The 17,387-nt window shown below is 37.6% G+C and overlaps 1 protein-coding gene across 2 annotated transcripts in view; it reads right to left on the reverse strand.

Annotated features, from left to right (window-relative positions):
* The window catches only part of LOC137951075 (DExH-box ATP-dependent RNA helicase DExH14), a 49,441-nt gene extending 32,240 nt beyond the window's left edge, over nt 1-17,201 (reverse strand). The window contains exons 1-18 of one of the 2 annotated variants that reach the window (XM_068797642.1): nt 16,999-17,201; nt 16,452-16,513; nt 16,167-16,332; nt 14,361-14,817; nt 14,190-14,255; nt 10,940-11,044; nt 10,564-10,854; nt 10,105-10,221; nt 9,254-9,313; nt 8,947-9,018; nt 8,749-8,865; nt 8,465-8,626; nt 3,610-3,675; nt 3,354-3,506; nt 3,143-3,226; nt 1,783-1,857; nt 1,546-1,677; nt 1,369-1,434 (exon numbers count right to left, since the gene is read on the reverse strand). In XM_068797642.1, the coding sequence (XP_068653743.1) occupies nt 1,369-1,434; nt 1,546-1,677; nt 1,783-1,857; nt 3,143-3,226; nt 3,354-3,506; nt 3,610-3,675; nt 8,465-8,626; nt 8,749-8,865; nt 8,947-9,018; nt 9,254-9,313; nt 10,105-10,221; nt 10,564-10,854; nt 10,940-11,044; nt 14,190-14,255; nt 14,361-14,817; nt 16,167-16,332; nt 16,452-16,513; nt 16,999-17,105 (2,358 nt within the window). In that variant the 5' untranslated portion in view covers nt 17,106-17,201. Of the gene's footprint in view, nt 1-1,368; nt 1,435-1,545; nt 1,678-1,782; nt 1,858-3,142; nt 3,227-3,353; nt 3,507-3,609; nt 3,676-8,464; nt 8,627-8,748; nt 8,866-8,946; nt 9,019-9,253; nt 9,314-10,104; nt 10,222-10,563; nt 10,855-10,932; nt 11,045-14,189; nt 14,256-14,360; nt 14,818-16,166; nt 16,333-16,451; nt 16,514-16,998 lie in introns of those variants that run through there. The other variant, XM_068797643.1, reaches the window with a different exon arrangement.
* Nucleotides 17,202-17,387: the final 186 nt, after the last annotated feature.

The raw sequence follows: 17,387 nt of genomic DNA on the forward strand, positions 1-17,387 counted from the left end.
TCCTAGCAGCATCGTCAAGTCTTCTACCGGCATCGGAAAGGCTCACGATAGCCTTGCCTGAGTGGCGGTGATCGTCAGGGGTGGTCCGGCCGCCGGTTGTAGGGACGATGACCATCGAGGGAACTCTCTCTCTCTCTCATTTTGGGGGTTTTGACGCACATTAGCAGTTTCAAAATAAACGGCGCACGATACGATCGCTAACGGCGCATGTTAGCAATCGGCACACGTTAAGCGAAAAAATCGCCTAAATCGCTCCTCTGTCTATCGTTTTTTTCAAACATTTAATTTTTTTAATTAATGTCTTCCTTATTACCAGCAAAGCCAAGATAACATAAATATAAAATGTAGCTCTAATTAGTAACAAGGAATGCTCATTTTGGTAGCAGTCCTTTAGCCTTGAAGTACTCCACCGATTGAAGATCTTTTCTATCCCAACTTGAAAATAAAACCTTCTTTGACAGAAAGACTTTTTTTTTGGGAGAATCTCTTTAAAAGTGTATCCAATTTTATGTAGAAGTTATGCCCAATTTTAGGTAAAAATTATGTATAATTTATATACAATTTATTTGACATGTATTTTATGCAAAGTTTTAAATGTAAGTAGGAGCTCGAACCGTCTCGACCTCGAGCTCGAATTTGGTTAAAATTACTGGGCTTGAGCTTGATTCCAATTTTAGGCTCGGAGTTGGGCTCGGCTCGAGCTCGAGTTCGAAGTATTTAAATCAAACCCAGGTCGAACATATGCAGGTTCGAGCTCGGCTCGACTCAATGCCACCCCTAGACAGAAGTGATAAAGACAGAGTTATAAGTGTCCATTCAGTTTTCAAACTGTCAGGTAGTTTCCTAAATTTTCAGTATTTATAATGAAGACTACAGCATTGTGCAGTTTTTACTAGCCATAAAGTTATTCTTTTCAGAGAAAGAGAAGCTCAAGGAATAAGAAACAATTTGCTCTAAACTGAAACAGACAATAAAAAGAAAAAGAGAAGTGCCCCCATAGAATTATGCAGATGGAGACTTACATTTGTATCTAAGAAATCTAACCAGAAGAAGAATATGCACCATTAGTGCAATTACTTGCAACTTTATACCTCTAGTTCCTATTTGACAACTTTACATTCAAGATCCATTAAACTTACCCTGAATTCCAACTGAACACAGAAATTGTCTAATGCATAAAATAACAAACTTTTTTTTATTTTAAGTAATCAACATAAATTACCAAGGTAACTAAAATCATGAGAAGTCTTTCACGTTATTCTAATCTCAAAACAGAAATTGGATTTTATACATGACAAGATCTTCCTTGACTTCAAAATTATGGAACAGCTAGTAAAAAAAATTTAAAAGATCAAAGGAAGTGCAGACCTTTATGATAACAGTGTGGGCAGGAAGATTTACACCCCATGCTAATGTTGCAGTGCAAACAAGGACCTAAAGATCAAGCTTCTTTCAGACAAAACTTCATGAATAAAGTCACAGTTTCCAACTAAATTTTTTTAAGAAAAGGCAGGAGAGGAGGGAAGAAAAGAAAAAATTACATACTTTCAGTAGACCTTCAGAGAAAAGGCGCTCAGTCAGGGTCCTGTCAGCACGTAACATCCCAGCATGGTGTATGCCAACTCCAGATCCAAACAATTCAACAAGGTCTCTGTTTCTTGACTTCATAACTTCTTTCTGCAGTATTTTAAATGCCTTGGGTCTCAAATTTACTCCCAAGAATTCATCAGATTGGAAGATTACTAATAAAAAGACAACAAATATACCAAGAAAGAGCATTACCTTTACCAGACCATATTGTGGATGTCCTTCATTGTCAAGCAGTTGTAACTCACCCTTCTGTTGGGCGATCTCAATCTATTACATCATGTTACATCCATTAATTTTTCTTTGAAGAGATGGGCCTTATTTCATTGCAGAAATGCTAAGTGCACATATTTATGTTGAATTTTACAGGGTTGTTTTAAGAAAGATATTTACAGGAATTTATAGCTGTCATTAGCACAGAGTTCGTAACTCACACAGATTCCACTTTCTATGGCTTTACATCTTGCAGGTATTGATTGACACATAAATGTGCCCTCATGATCTAAACAGCAACATCTCTAACAGTGAGGTCTATCAGAATATAAATAGTATTCTCCAGGGGCAGCATCTCTAACAGTGAGGTCTATCAGAATATAAATAGTATTCTCCAGAGGCAGCATCTCAAACAGTGAGGTCTATCCGAATAGAAATAGTATTCTCCAGAGGTCTTAAGCTAGTTTCTTCTTTCGTAACTTGCTTTCTTCAATGAAATACTTATCATGTTACCAAAAAAAAAAAAAAAAAAAAACTATTCTCCGATGGGGGCAGAAAAGCTAGAAAGTGCCTGTTGCTATAGAATCTATTATCAACATGGACGCCAATACAGTTTAGAGCACAAGAAAGAAAGAGAGAGGTAGGTCAACAGAAACACTTCCTTATATTGTTCAGCCTTTAGGAGTCCTAGCCCCTTTCATAGGTACTTGATTGCAATTGCTCAGGAAAAAAATCAGCTTGGAAATGCCAGACATCTCTACCCGGATAGTCATTAATTAGGCCCACACCCCTGGATCTGCTAATTCAATTGATGGTACTTGTTAGAAAATCAGTAGAAAGGCATTTTGGTCATTTTACCTTAGCTGTAATTTCTGGAGATGATATTATACAAATTTCATGTTAGTTTGGTAAGTCAATTGGGAGATTTAAGGGTTTATGTAATATGTCACTAAAAAGGGGTAGTTTTTGTAACTGTCTAACACTTTAAGTAAATCAGAAGAAGTGGGGGTCAAGCAGAGAAGTTTCTCTCATGTTCTCTTCTCTGTTTCCCCTCTCCCTCATTCTCTCTCCAAAACTCTCAATTTTTACTTTATTTTTTTCAGTACTATAAGAAGGGTGCTGCTCTACAATGACTAGTTGTAGGCAGCTCTGTTTTAGTTTACCATTGTTTTTGTAAGTTTTCCTCGATGAAACATCTCTCCCCTTGAAACTTTTTAGGGAAAAACACATATTTCCTAAGGAGAATATAAATTTAGAGAAGAAGACTGCTTATTCCATACAAAATCTTACAGAAATTTCCAGACAGAGAAAAAGGAAAAAAAAAGACAATACAAATACTTACAAGGGTCTTTGCTGTTTTACTTGTGTCCTTCCGTGAATGAACAAAGACCATTACCTGATTCCCTTGCCTCAGTGAATCTGCCAACTGAAGAACAATCATTTAATACAAACAATGGAGAGAGATTACCATCAAAAGTCAATTTCCTGAGGTTTTCATCTTATCTGCCAATAGCTCAACAATGCAGAACAACATATCAAGCCAGAAAAAAGACCTTATTGTAGCAAATCTCATTCAACAGGTTGTTGCGCTCTAAGTACTTCCGCTCAGTTATTCCAATATATTGCTGTGCAAGAGGCACAGGACGGTAGCTAGAATCAAAAAAGAACAGGCCCGCGTCTGGGTTGACCCTTAAAAACTGTGCCACCTGGCCATATAGATGATGAGGTTTAACATAACAGTGATCATAATTACAGAAGAATGGGGAAAAAAATGGTGCATGGTATGTATAAACTTTTGATTCACAAAACCTCCAAATAGTTAGGCAGGGTGGCTGAGAGGCCCACTATACGTATCATAGTTTGTGTGGATTCAACCTGGAAAGGAGGTAAAAGTAAGACTTAAATTCAAGAAAGAAAAGACATTTCCCATAATCACAAGTTTAATTGTTAAGCATTTGTTGCAAAGGTTTCCTCTCTATTAATCAGGATGGTATTGTGACAGTTAATAATAACAAGAATTAGGTAATACACATGAAAAATATGTCAGTATAATTTATATAACAAGCTTACTATTTTTTATTTTGAATCTTTTCAAAACTTCATTTATAAAATCATTTGCAAATAAAAATGATGGTACCTGCATTTTAAAAAGATGTCAGGAATACGATTGAAACAGATTTCAGAAAAGAGAAAAAGAAGATCGCATTTTGGATCAAGGGAGTTGGAAGATATGATGTAATTAGAGTGTCGTTGATGTAATTAGATTAAGTTTTCTGTCTCTTCTTCACTCTTACAAGGGTGAAGGGTATAATTGTACTATTGGTAGTTTTATCATTTATAAATAGAGCCTAAGGGGGAGGGTTTGGACTAAGTCCATTACCCTATTCTTCCTCCTCTTTTCTCCAAATTTGTCACTCTTCCTTTCTCCTCTTAAAACCTTCTCTCCATAATTCTTCTTCTTCTTCTTCTTCTCTCACCCCTTAATCCTCTTCTACTGTGATTATACATCATGGACTCCTAAGTTTCAACATGGTATCAGAGCGGGAAAATATCTGAGATGGAAAAGGAGAAGAAGATGGAGAAGAAAGGAAGGAAGAAAAAGAAAAAGAAAAAGAAAAAAGAAGAGTTACTCATTTTTCCTTGAGTCTTTATTTCCCAATTCCTATTTTTTATTAGATGTTTTACTCTCTTACCGCATGTTTCCTATAGCAAATTATATGCCGTTGGAAAGATATTTGAGTCTAGTTTCCAACTCAAAAAGAATCGTTGAAATCAGATTTTTCTAGAAAGAGAAATTGACATCCGAAGCAGCAAAGGTCAAGTAGCAGAAAAGTTTCGTGCAGCAGCAAAAAGCTTCAGCATTTGAGTTGTTTTATGCCATCAAGAATGAGACTTTATATCAGCCACACCGATGTCTTGCTTGGTAGGGCTTTATATCTCCTCAAGTCTTGCTTGGTAGGGCTGCCAAACTATCTGCTATCATTCATGCATTGTCTGGCCTCAGTTTGCTCCAAGATTGAAGCCATCTGTCAATGCTTTCTCTGGAGAGGATCAGACGACACTTTCAGATATCATCTGTTGAGTTGGAAGGAAATATGCATGCTTCTCAATAAGGGTGGGTTACGCATCCGGCCTACGAAGGAAATGAACAAAGCCCTTATGCTCAAGTGGATTTGGAACTTCAATGTCAAGCACAACAGCCTATGGAGACATATGGTCAAGTTCTACTTTCAATTTTCGGGTGCTTGGTGGAGAGAGTGTGGCGTCACTCGTCTCTTATCCCCGTTATGGAAATCAATTCAAAAGTTTCTCCCAGTATTCAAAGAAGCAACTTCTTTTTACACCGGCAATGGGAGGCCTCCTCTTCTGGTCGGATGAATGGTGCAGCCCCCGTCCCCTCACTGAGGCCTTCCCGGGGCTCTCTAGGGTGGCTAGAGACCTCTCTTTCTCCATGGCAGACTCTTGGAGTGAACATTCGTGGAGTCTCTCATTTCGCTAGGGATTAAATGATGAGGAAGTTGCAGATTTTTGCTCTCTCCTTTCCAGACTAGGCAACATTACTATTCGTGAGCATGCAACTGATAAACTGACATGGAAGCCCAGTATCAATGGCCGATTCACAGTAGCTTCCGCCTACTCTCATATCAGAGAACACGACTACGGCATGCCTGAGCATAAGGCAAACCTGGCATGGAAGCTCTTAACGCCTAGTAAAATCAAATTTTTCATGTGGACTGCCATCAGAGACCAGATCCTCACCTCCAACAACCTCCACAAAAGAGGCTTCACCGCTCCTAATCGTACTTGTCCCCTTTGTGGTGTGTGTGACGAGACAGTTTAGCATGTTCTCCTACGATGTGGCTCTTCTTGGCAAGTTTGGATTAAGATCTTTCAGAAGATTGGCCTTCAAATGGGGTGGCACCAGGACCTCTTCAGCATCTGTGACATGGTTATGGGGATTCGCCTTCCTAGATTGGGCAAGTTAATTCTCTTTGCATGCCTTGCGTATGTCCCATGATGCTTATGGCTTGAGTGAAATAACCGGAGATTCAATTCCAAAGCTAGCACCCCGGATAATACGGCTTCTTATGTGGTGGGCCTTATCTTCAACTAGTTACATGCCAGAAAGGAATTTGCCTCTCTATCAAGTGTTTCCCTTCAAGAAAATTGAAGCTTGATCGCTCATATGGCGGGCCCTTGCAGGACTCCAGTTATGGCTACCTGGGATCCTCCCCCAAGCGACTGCATCAACCTCAATTTTGATGGTAGTTGGAGCAGGAGGTGTTTTCAGAGATAGTTGTGGAGTTTTTATTCTCTCTTATGTTGGGCCGGTGGGCATCGCTGACTCAAACACTGCTAAAGTGAGTGCTCTTCTATTTGGCCTCCAAATCTTCAGGGACCGTCTCCATGGAAAGTTGTTTATTGAAGGAGACTCAAAGGTTGTCATCAATTGGTGCTCAAAAGAAAGCTCCCCCTTGGCAACACTGGCCTATCACTGACTGTAGTGCTGACATTACGTCCTCAATTCATTGTAATTGGAATCTCATTCTTAGATCAACCAATTCCTTGGTTGATAAATAGGCTAAGTTCGGAACCACCCAGCAATCTTTCATTGTTTGGGAAGGCTTCCCCCTTGTAATCTGCTCATTTGAGCTTTTGATTTAATAAAATTCAGCATCATTTAAAAAAAAAAATTAATCATTGATGCAGTAAGCGTGGAAGCAACATCCATTACTGATTTATCCACTCTTCTCTGTTTTTGAGAAGACCTTGCAGCAGCTCTCGGAACCAGTAGCACTCAGTTCAATTATTCTTTTGGAGAAGATTAACAGCATTCGGTTCAACTTATTAGCAGCTTATTACTCGGTTCCAACTTATTATTTGGTACACATCTTCCTTATTCAAAGATGAACTTGCTGCAAATTATCTCATGTGTCCTTATTACTCTTAAGGACTTTTACCATCTACTGGTTATCCGTTGCTATATAACAACATATTTGGTATGTTTTATTTGGGCATTGACTCATTACCGTAACTGTTATTGTGTCTCTTTGTTTGAGACATTATTATTGAAGAAGAAATCGTTGATTGCTTGCCTTGGGTTCATTATTTGATAACTGTTGTCGGCATAGGTTCACATGATGAAGAATTTGAATTACTTCGGAAAATAAAGCACATGATGGTCCCAGCTTCTTCATCTTATCTTCCTATTGATTCCCCATTACCATTACTATTTTGTCTTTTGGATACCGTGGTTCAGTCGCCGTCATCCTCTGTATTTTTAGGGACAACTGGGTCTGTTTGATATTTATTCCCTAGCTTGAGGAAGAGTGTTAAAATTCACATACAAGCATAGTTTGTTCATTTCATATAAGTGTAAGTTTTTCTTAAGGGTTGCAGTAAGTTAGGCTACATGGTATAAGTTTGTTTCAATTCATTCTGAGTTGTGTTTAGGAAGTTATGAGGAGTATTGTAATGAGGAGCAATGTTGTCATTTTGTATTATTTTCACTTAAGTGAAGTATTTAAAGAGGAGGGCTCGAATTCTGAGCCCTCAACTCTAAGCAACCTTCTTGTTGTTTTCCCTCTCTCTTTCATCTTTCTTTTCTCTCATTCTTCTCCTTCTCAAACTTTAATCTTACGATTTTACAAAATCATTTTCTTATTATTATAAATAAAATTTTAAAAAACAAAAAAAGGTTCCCTCCAGCAACATGTAGGTGAGAATCATCCTTTGTAAAGAGGTTTCATTAAGATTTTTTCTCCTCAGATATGTGCTCTAGTCTCTCTGGAAAAGAAGGATTTCCATGTAACAGCTATTGCTGAGAAACCTGCAACATGAATAGGACAGACTACAGAAGCACAATGAAGCTTCATTCCTCAGAGGAAAGCTCCATCTTCTTTTTCTGCAAAATCCCCTACTACATTTCCACCTCTCCACACTACTTGTAAGCATGTCCTACTTTCAGCAAACCATTCAGCGAGTGAGTACCAAGAGCTGACTGTCAGCAACTTGGTTTAGGTGACCCTATCCTTGCCTTTGTGGGGCTGCAAGGAATGGCTATAGGCTATTCAGTAACACATTCCATAATCTTATCCTTACTTCATCATCTATTTCATTTGAAACCACATGGGGTATAGTTTAACATAAAATTAACTAATCTTTAACCAAATATCTTAAAAAATAAATCAACAACTAATTTAAGCCAAGTAATTACTCCTTATCTTGGGAAAGAGCAAAAAGAAAGGCCTGTCTCAGGGTTAGAGAGGGTGAGTAATTCCCAACCACACTATTTCTTCTGTCAGCAACTTCTAGTTTTTTCCACATACTGGAACCACGTATCAATTTTCTAACTTTAGTTTAAAATTTTCTAAATTTTAATCCAATCTCAGCATCAACCCAGTTAAACAGGAAGTTTGTACCTGTTTCACCTAGACAGGGCCACTGGGTCAAAGATTTTGCTCATACATGGATTAAGTGACAACCTCATCACTGTGAGTTGCAAACTAGCACTCATACAAACTTTCAATACTTTCATTACCATCTTTTTGTTTAAGATGAATCTACATTACAATTATCCAGAAAAGATAAGTGGGGGAAAACCCACTGTTTTCTACAATTGGGATAGAAGAAAATACGGAACAAAACATGTTCAGAAACAAACCTGACGAAGTGTTCGAGCAACTAATGCTTCAATGACAGGGCCCCTGTCATCATTTAAAAGATGCACTTCATCAATAATTAATAGCTTAACAAGCATTGACAGTGACATGTCACTGCTTTTCCGAGTAATTACATCCCACTTCTCAGGTGTTGTGACTATCATCTGCATGGCATAAAATTATAGTGTGATGAGATTGATGAATAAACATGGAACCATGTTTCTTAGTTTGAAGGAAAACAAAAATTAACAATAAACTGTTCTATAAACAAGAAAAAGTAAAGAACCTGAGTCTCTTCAAGTTCATGCCTAGAAAGTTGCATATCTCCAGTAAGTTCTCTCACAGTCAAATTTAAGGGCGCTAAACGATGTCCAAAAGTTGATGTGACCTCAGCGGCTAATGCCTATCAGAGAGCATTCATCAGACGCTAATAACTTCAGATCAAAGCCAAACAACCAAGCAAAAAAGTAAACAATAACTATACCTTCATGGGAGCAACATAAACTATTTTGAATTCATTTTTGCACAAAATGCCATCTCTAAAATGTTGTCTGATCTGAAACATTGCAGAAAAGTTCACATGTGAAGGTGTGGAAAAAATCAGAAAACCACCGGAAATTTAAAGGTACAAGTTCATTTCAACTCCAACTCTGTATGCCCCTTATGCATCTCTTACTACATTTCCCTTTCTATCTCCTAAATGCTTCTCTTTTACAGGACAAAAATGTTAATGCTGAAAGGGAAAAAAAACTCTCTGAAGAAACACATATGTCTCACTTATGACTGCTTACCTCATGAAGAATAGATATCATGGCGATATTCGTCTTTCCAGCCCCAGTTGGCGCACAAACCTGGAAGTAGATCCAATTTATCACCAGTTTAAAATGAAAAAATGCTATCCCCATTGGAGCCATATCCTAACTATGTAGGAGAACTCTTATCCATCCTCCTCTACTCCAGTATTATTTTTTAGTTTCACTGTCAAGTTGGCCTATAGTAAGTCTTTCCTAACCATTTCAATGTGTGTCAACTGTAGCCTCCCCATACGTACTGCTGGTCCCTCAAGGAGCAACAACAAGACCCTTCTAACAATGCAACATTGGGTCTTTCTGACATGCTCAAACCTTCTCAAACAACTTTACATCACATCTAGTGGTACTGTCAATTGCTCAGTGATAGTTCCATTTCTAGTGTTGACTTTCCTTCTTGTATGACTCTCACCTCCACCATTCTCATCCTCTACTCACTTTTCATCACTTCATTCCATAAACCGTGGACGGTCTACAAGCTGTGTTGTAGAAATTTGCCTCCATCCAATTTATCATGTGTACCTATCACATGATATGACACCTAGACGCTAGGGTCCACTTCTGCCATACAGCAGAAGTATTTATTCTACATCCTCCAGCTACATTCTGCCTACTACATTTAACTATGGTTTACATCCAACCCCATCTCCCGCTTTTTTTGAAAAACTAAGCCTAGGTCTCCGATCTGATGAATCCTATTGGAATTTTCATTAATTATGGCTAATATATTGAATCTTAGATCACTTAACTTTGAACCCTAGTTTTTATTCAATTAAAATAAAAACAGATAAATAAATGTTTAAGCCATTATTCAGTTTGTGTGGATGAGATACCAGTATATTCTCATTTGTGTGATATGTGGTCTGAAATATGCGGCTCTGGACTCGGTTGAGAGATTTGTAGCCATGAAAAGCAGCCTGAGCAAACTCATCTAATTCTTTTATCTCAATCTGATAGCAAAGTGTCAGGAAATTTTTTAGGTCAATAATAAAATAATAGTAAGGAAAGTAAAAACACAAAAATAATAAAAACAAATAATTAACACATTAACAATAAATATCTAAGAAAACATCAAAACAAGCTTTCAAAGAAAATCCCTCTAATCCGTTGCTGTAAAGGGAGTGCTCCTTTGATCTGTATTCTCGTTTGCTGAAATATAGGCACACTCATTCTAAAAAGAAAAAAAAATGACAATTGCATTGAATAATATAAACACCAACAAGGAGTATTTTTTTATTTCAAAAAAAAATATAAACACCAACACAAAACAATCAGCAGAAAATAAAGATTACCAGTCTCTCTCCCGGTTTCATTTCTGCAGTTGGCATAGGTGGAATTCTAACTTCTTCATAACCTTTAAAATGTTTCCTAACAGTTCCCTGTGGAAGAGCTGTAACTGAGAAAGACCCATCCCCTATCATATCATCAAAAGCGCTTTTTTTCTCACTTGCTAGAAGTAAAGAGGAAAAATTCCCTGCCAAAATATCAAGCTCAAAACCATGTTCACTTCCACGTTTATGCCGTTTTTCTTCCTTGCGCCGAAGTTTCTCAATTTGACGCTCAGATTCTGTTTGAACAGTGACCTGTAAAAAAATGAAGATAAATACCAAGCATTTGTGTAAAAATATAGGAAAAAAGCTTCAGTATATTCACTAAATTACCAGATACCTGTGTGCCATAGCTTGGCATCCATGACTGAGTGCTAGAAACTGTTTTCTCAGATTTTAGGACAAACAACCCATGGCGGATGGCATCAACAATTTCTTTCAGATGCTGTAGAGAAATCCTAGTAAGACTTCCACTACAAAGTTGACAAATAGACTTACTGGGTCTTTTTTTTTTAAGAAATGGTGACAATTTTTTTTTAAAATAAAAAAGAGGTACAAGAATAGTCATGTGCAAGGGGGAAAGGCAGCTAAAACAACCACAAGAACAAAAGGAAAATACAAAATTTATTAAGTCACGTGAGGACTAAAGGGGTGGCCATTAACAACAAGAAACCTTGGCCCCCTTCTCTAACTAATGTAGCTATGTGAGGAGTGTGCAGAGAAGTGATAAAAACGTCCTAGGCTGAATCTTGGATTTCTCCAAAGAAGTGTTATAAGTGCCAAGGTGGATCATTCCTTGAGAGCATCAATCAATAACAACTCCACTACAAGGGGAGAGGCTGGCTGAGACAGGCACAATCCATGGAGGTGAGTTCAAACCTCAATCTCAGTAAATCAATAAGACCCATAGGCCTCAAGTAGTTAAGAATAGTATAGCCAAGGTAATCCTTGAATGTGGTCCCACAACCAATCCACCTAGATTGGCTGCACATGAAAAAAACTAAGGAATAGTTTTCTCCATGACTGTCCAAACAAGGCAGAATTTGAAGGAAAGTCTCTCTCCTCTCTTTCCAGATGCATCAAAGAATAGCTACCATAGATATGCACAAAAATAACGTCAATAAGTTGCTTGATTAAATCTCCAAATTTTATGTGGAAAATACGTTAAATGCCAAATTTGTAGATGATGAAGCCCCATACTAGGAGGAGGAGCAACAAAATAGGAGATAGTTGATTTTTTCCGTGTGCAATAACATATCATCTGTAAGGTATGATAGCTGCCTTCCACATTCAACTAATTTATTAAGGTTAAAATTTTCCCCTTCAGAGCACATTAAATGAATAAGAAAATCTCTAGAGGGCTTTGTTCTTCTAGGCAAGAGCAGACAACTGGTCCCAAGACCAACTATTCATAAGAAGCGAGTCATAAAAGGAAGCAAAAGTGGATGCGGAGATCTGTTGCTAATGAGTAAGATGCCTCTAAAGGTTTAGGTTCCACAAACTCTGTTGCAATCAAAAGTTCTGGATGCTACCATCAAAACATCCAGATTGATTGCCATACAGAAACCATGTGATTACAAGAGAGGAGAATGTCCAGTTCAAGCATGACATTAAAGACCCAATTCTGTTACCATTTACAGTGGAAGAGAACTCAAGATCAAAGAGAGGCTTTTCTTCCTTCGGGAGTTTGTTCTACCTTTTCATCTTAATGAAATGTCTTTCTCATTGAGTTTAAAAAATAAACAAAATAAGATAAAATAACGATTAAGAATATACATAAAGTGGCAAACTTCCTGCATAGGCACTAATTTATGAAGGATTTACTTATCCGAATTGATGCTTGTTTGAGTTAATCACTAGAAAAAATAACTTACTATAACTTATAAGTAATGAATCCTTTCTCTCTCAACTTTCCATGATCTCTACCATTCACCTCTTGTCTTTTACATTTGTTATCCCTGTTTTTGGAATTCCAATATGGTCTTAAGTTAGAAGGTCATCCAACCAAAAATATTGCCACAGGCACTCATGACAGGATGTGTTCTGAGCAATCTCACATAGCTTTAGATTTAAAAATATTTTGTGATGACTAGTTGGAAAGTGATCTCTTAACTTCAAATAGTTATTTTTAAGTGGATGAGACCCAATTAAACAACAATAAGAACAACAACAACCACAATAATGAAATTTATGACAATAGATGGGGGTAGTAGAAGAAACTGTCACCCGTCTACTTGGACACAGATGATGCTTTTATTGTTTCTTCAAAAAACTTACAATAAAAAGGTCCTTTGGGTATATCAGACTCCACCTCTGCAAAACTTGTCGGTCTGCTTCATAGCCTTACAATCTTCCGGGACCGATTCCCGGGTCCCCTTATCATTGAAGGGGACTCCAGGGTTGTTATTGATTGGTGCGCCAAATTCAAGAATCCCCCCCCATGGCGGCACTGGGATGTCTTCCTAGATATTTGCAGCATCTCCTCCTCCCTCAATTGTACTTGGGTGCATGCACCCAGATCCGCTAATCACCTTGCAGACTTCCATGCTAAATGGAGATCTTCCCTCCAAACCCTTATTGTGGAGTGTGGCCCCACCATATACGTTGTATTTTTCCTCTCTTTTCCTTTTCTAAAATTCACACATTCTATTAAAAAAAGGACCTCTACACCCATTCACAAGAAATACTGAAGTTTACGGTTCCTTGGGCACTTTTACATCATCATGCTGGTGCGAAAGAGCAAAAAGAAGTCTAGAGGTGAGAACATGTTGGTGCACTACATTCTGTGCTCAGACCAAAGTAATCTAAACAATATTCTCCGGGTCCCTTCAGCCACTGATGTCAGGCAGATGCTCTGGAGCATTTTTTTTTCCTCGAGAAACCTTGATATGTATTGCTCCATCCTCCTGATGCATCTTTAACTTAGTATGATGGGTTTGTTAATAACGAACACCCACCCTGCTGGTGTTATGTGCCTTGTGATGAATGCAACAGGGGCATCTCCACATTTTCTTTTTGGAAGCATCATTCAAGGGCAGAGGACCAAAGGAGAGAGGTCAAGTCAACACTTCCAACTCTGTGACCTTTTCATTTGTTAGCCAATTGCTTGCCAAGCTGGAGGAGACATCATAGAAATTACTTTCAAAGGGCAGCTTTGAGTACCTTTTTTTTATTGCTTAAAGGTTAGTTTCGTGTATATTTTGCAAGATTGCATGTGTAAAAAGGAAGAAATTGAGGAAAAAATAATGGAGACAAGAGAGAATAGAGAGATGAGGGGAGAGAGTGCAGATGACGCACTCACTCCTTGGAGGCTCAAAAAGTCAACCTCCTCTTCCTTTTATTTTACTTAAGTCATTACAAGAGTAAAATTACAACAATGCCTTATAGCTTCTAAATATATAACTTCATGTATACACATCGGAATTTAACCAAAACTGAACCATAGATTCCCAACATGATATATAGACTACTGCTAACACCAGAAGTAAATACTAGTAACTGAAAATAACCAAAATGCCCCTCAATATATATGTTTGTCTGCTTTATTGCAGGCTTAGGAAAAAAATAAAAAAAGGATTCACAATCCATACCGACAAAAGGTCCTGTACTGTTTCAAAAGCAGTATCCCCAACAAGATCCAGTAATTCAGCAGCAATCTAGACAAGGAGAAGTCTCTGTTGGTTTAAATTTTTTTCATATATTCTATGTAGCTTTCAAATATGCTATAGAAAACTAAAAGGAAAAACACCAACATATAGTACCTCGTCGCCAGCTTTATCTGATATAAGAACCTGACAGAGGGCCAGTGCCAGTTCATCCCCTGAAAGCTGTGAATCACTTTGTTGAACTATCAGATCACATAAATCCTTTAACCATCTCAAATTGGAATTTGCCCTCTCAACAGTATTATGATGTACAGATAGAAGAGAAACATTTGATTCCACATTTCGTGGAATAGAATGTATATAGCTTTCGCTAGGAAAATCTAATGAACCATTTTCCAGTGAAATGTCCACAACAAATCGAGACGGCACTTGAAATGAAAGATCTGTACCAAACTCACTCAACTCATCAGAAGATCCAAGCTGGAAACTTTCATGGTTGTGTGGGTCATCATTTTCACCAGCTTGCAATGCATAAAGCCTTTGAGCTAAAGAAGCAACTTTCTTGTAGGCAGAATCTGAAATAGATGAGCCAAGAAGTCTGTGCAATTCTTCCCTGTTACAAGTTTCTCAACCAATCATAAGATTAAAAAAAAACATGGGAAGCTTCAAATAAAATGAGCCTCTATAGTTTTGCATAATATTTATTTACTATACTGATAAGCCATACAACTCAAGCTTAATGGATGCACTTCAACATACTTCTGCAGCAAATTTACTGTTAGATCTCACAAATAAGAGCAAGTGAAATTACTACACATTGTGTGATTTTTATTTTTCTTTGAATGTGGCTTATAAGGAAGCTGACCTACTTAACTATGACTCACCCTAAGTTTGCTTTAATGATTGGAATCGTAAGTCAATTTATAGAGAATCTAGGACAAGTTCTTGAGTGTTGGGTTTGAAGAGCACTCCTGCGAAATCTTAACACATGAGTGTCATGGACCCATGGAGATCCCAAGTCTTTTCTTATGCAGATTATGTCAGGCCTCGAGTGGATGAAGATGCAATCTAGGACACTAGGGCTTTAAATGTTTTTCGGAGACATTTTGGTAACATAGAAGAGTAAAGAACAAATAATAGTGGCCAAGTCGTTACCAGAAGCCAAATACAAAGCAATGCTTGTATATCTTGTGATTTTATGTGGATTATATCGATGATGTTGGAGTTCATCCCTCAATTACTACCCATATGAAGTTAGCAAGTGACTATTGGGGTTACCTTCAATGATTGTAAACCGGTATACCATGAACTTAGAGAACACATTCAAACATGTTGTCATTTTATATGAGATTTTCTAAAGAATGTACTCTACATGTTAGATCAGGAGACCGACTATGAGATATTTCTACCAAATTTTGTCTCACAATTGTTTGATAACTAACTCAGTATATTGGGTATTTATACTCTAGCTGGAGGGGGAGTGTCAAAAGATGTTAGTAAGGGTATTCTGGTTAGATTCTTTATTGGATTTTTTTTTTTATCATTATCTCTTGTAATTTAATATATTAGAGAAGAATACAGATAATCACTTGTTGGCCAAACACTATTTTTTTTTCTGCCATTTCTTCTATCGTTCTTCTTCTTCTTCTTCCTCTCTCCAAATGCTATGTTATTGTATCCTTTCTTTCTCATAATCATTTAAATTTAGAACAGTGAAACCAACAATGCAGACAAACTATACAGAAGCAAAAGCATACATTTCATAGGATGAATAGTTTACCAGAAAGGTAGTCATGGTAACCATTAAGATGGAGTCTAATCTTAATGTTGATGATTAGATTTGAATAACAAAAAATAGCACAACAATTAGACAAGAGAAAATTATATATAAAGGCGACTGCATACATAAGGTTTAAAATAAATATCAAATATAATGATTGACATTCTCCACTTGGTGCTTACTTTTTCTCAGATATCTTTTGACCAGTATCCAGTTCTGTTGCTAGATCACTGAACAAATCATAAACTGCTTTTGCTACGTCCTGAAAATCTTCTGATGCAATCTCACCAATCAGTTCCACAACTGCAGCGGCAAATTGTTTATACGCTTGACGTATTTCAGTTGAGGCTGGAATGAAACAGATAAGTGTCAACAAGAAAATCACCATAAAGCATGAATCCAGAATGTAAGAAAAGATTCATTGAAGAGCATGTCTTGTTCTCATTATTGACAGATAGCATTCACACCTTCTGGCCATCGACGAATTATTCTTCGTGCAAGCTCTGAATCATCCAGGGAATTAGCATGTCTGGTTAAAAGGATAAGAAAAAAAAAAAAAGGAAGCCGGCATAAGGAATCACATAAAATATTATATCCACCATATCTCACCAAGCTCCCAACAAAGGAAATCATACTAGCAAAAGCCAAATATCTGATTGCTCCTGTTAAGTGCAAGATTCCAATGTACAATCACCACTAACAATTATACACAATTTAACACTGCATTCTAATGAGATAATTATCTTAATTAACAGGTTGAGTGAATGGAGGGGCAAGGCACCAGAAGTAACCTCAAACTATTGCAAATAAAATAAAATAAAAAATAGTGAAACATCTAGATGTTCCGACTGAACAGTACAGCGTTAAATGAATTATTACGCCAAAGACACAAATGCATGATGAACGGCCATATGAACCAGGATTTGATATGAAACCATTAGGTAAGGAACTGATCGCGGCCAGCCTTTCGGTTCAGAATAAAATGAGTACAGATAAAACAGAGAAACATTATACTTGTGAGGTTTGAGATTTTGAAGGATGAGTTTTCTCTGGAGATAAGCCTGATCGACATCGTAAGGATCTCTGAGAGAATTTGCCAAGCGAGGCAGCTGAACCAGCATCTTCGAGTGTTAGCACCGAGAGTAATTGGGAGGAGAAGAATTCGGCGGGCAATGGAAATGCGCCTGTTCGAGCCCGCTGTTCACGAGTACACTAGAAGTCCAGAAGTCGGAGGAGGCAATTTTCACAGAGAAACCAGAATTATAATAGTATTATTCTACGTGTTTTGATTGGATAAAAGTGGTGGGCCGCATTTGGCTTGTTAAATTTGTTTCCCCTTGCTCAAGAAACGCTGAGTAGGGGGGTAGGTTCGTAATTTTAAAGGAGTGATAGGGCTAATAATG

The sequence above is a fragment of the Aristolochia californica genome, unplaced genomic scaffold (genome assembly GCF_029961685.1).
Source record: "Aristolochia californica isolate CCGP_79_NKW_82.1479 unplaced genomic scaffold, dmAriCali1.0.hap1 SCAF_15, whole genome shotgun sequence".
Classification (NCBI taxonomy): Eukaryota; Viridiplantae; Streptophyta; class Magnoliopsida; order Piperales; family Aristolochiaceae; genus Aristolochia; species Aristolochia californica.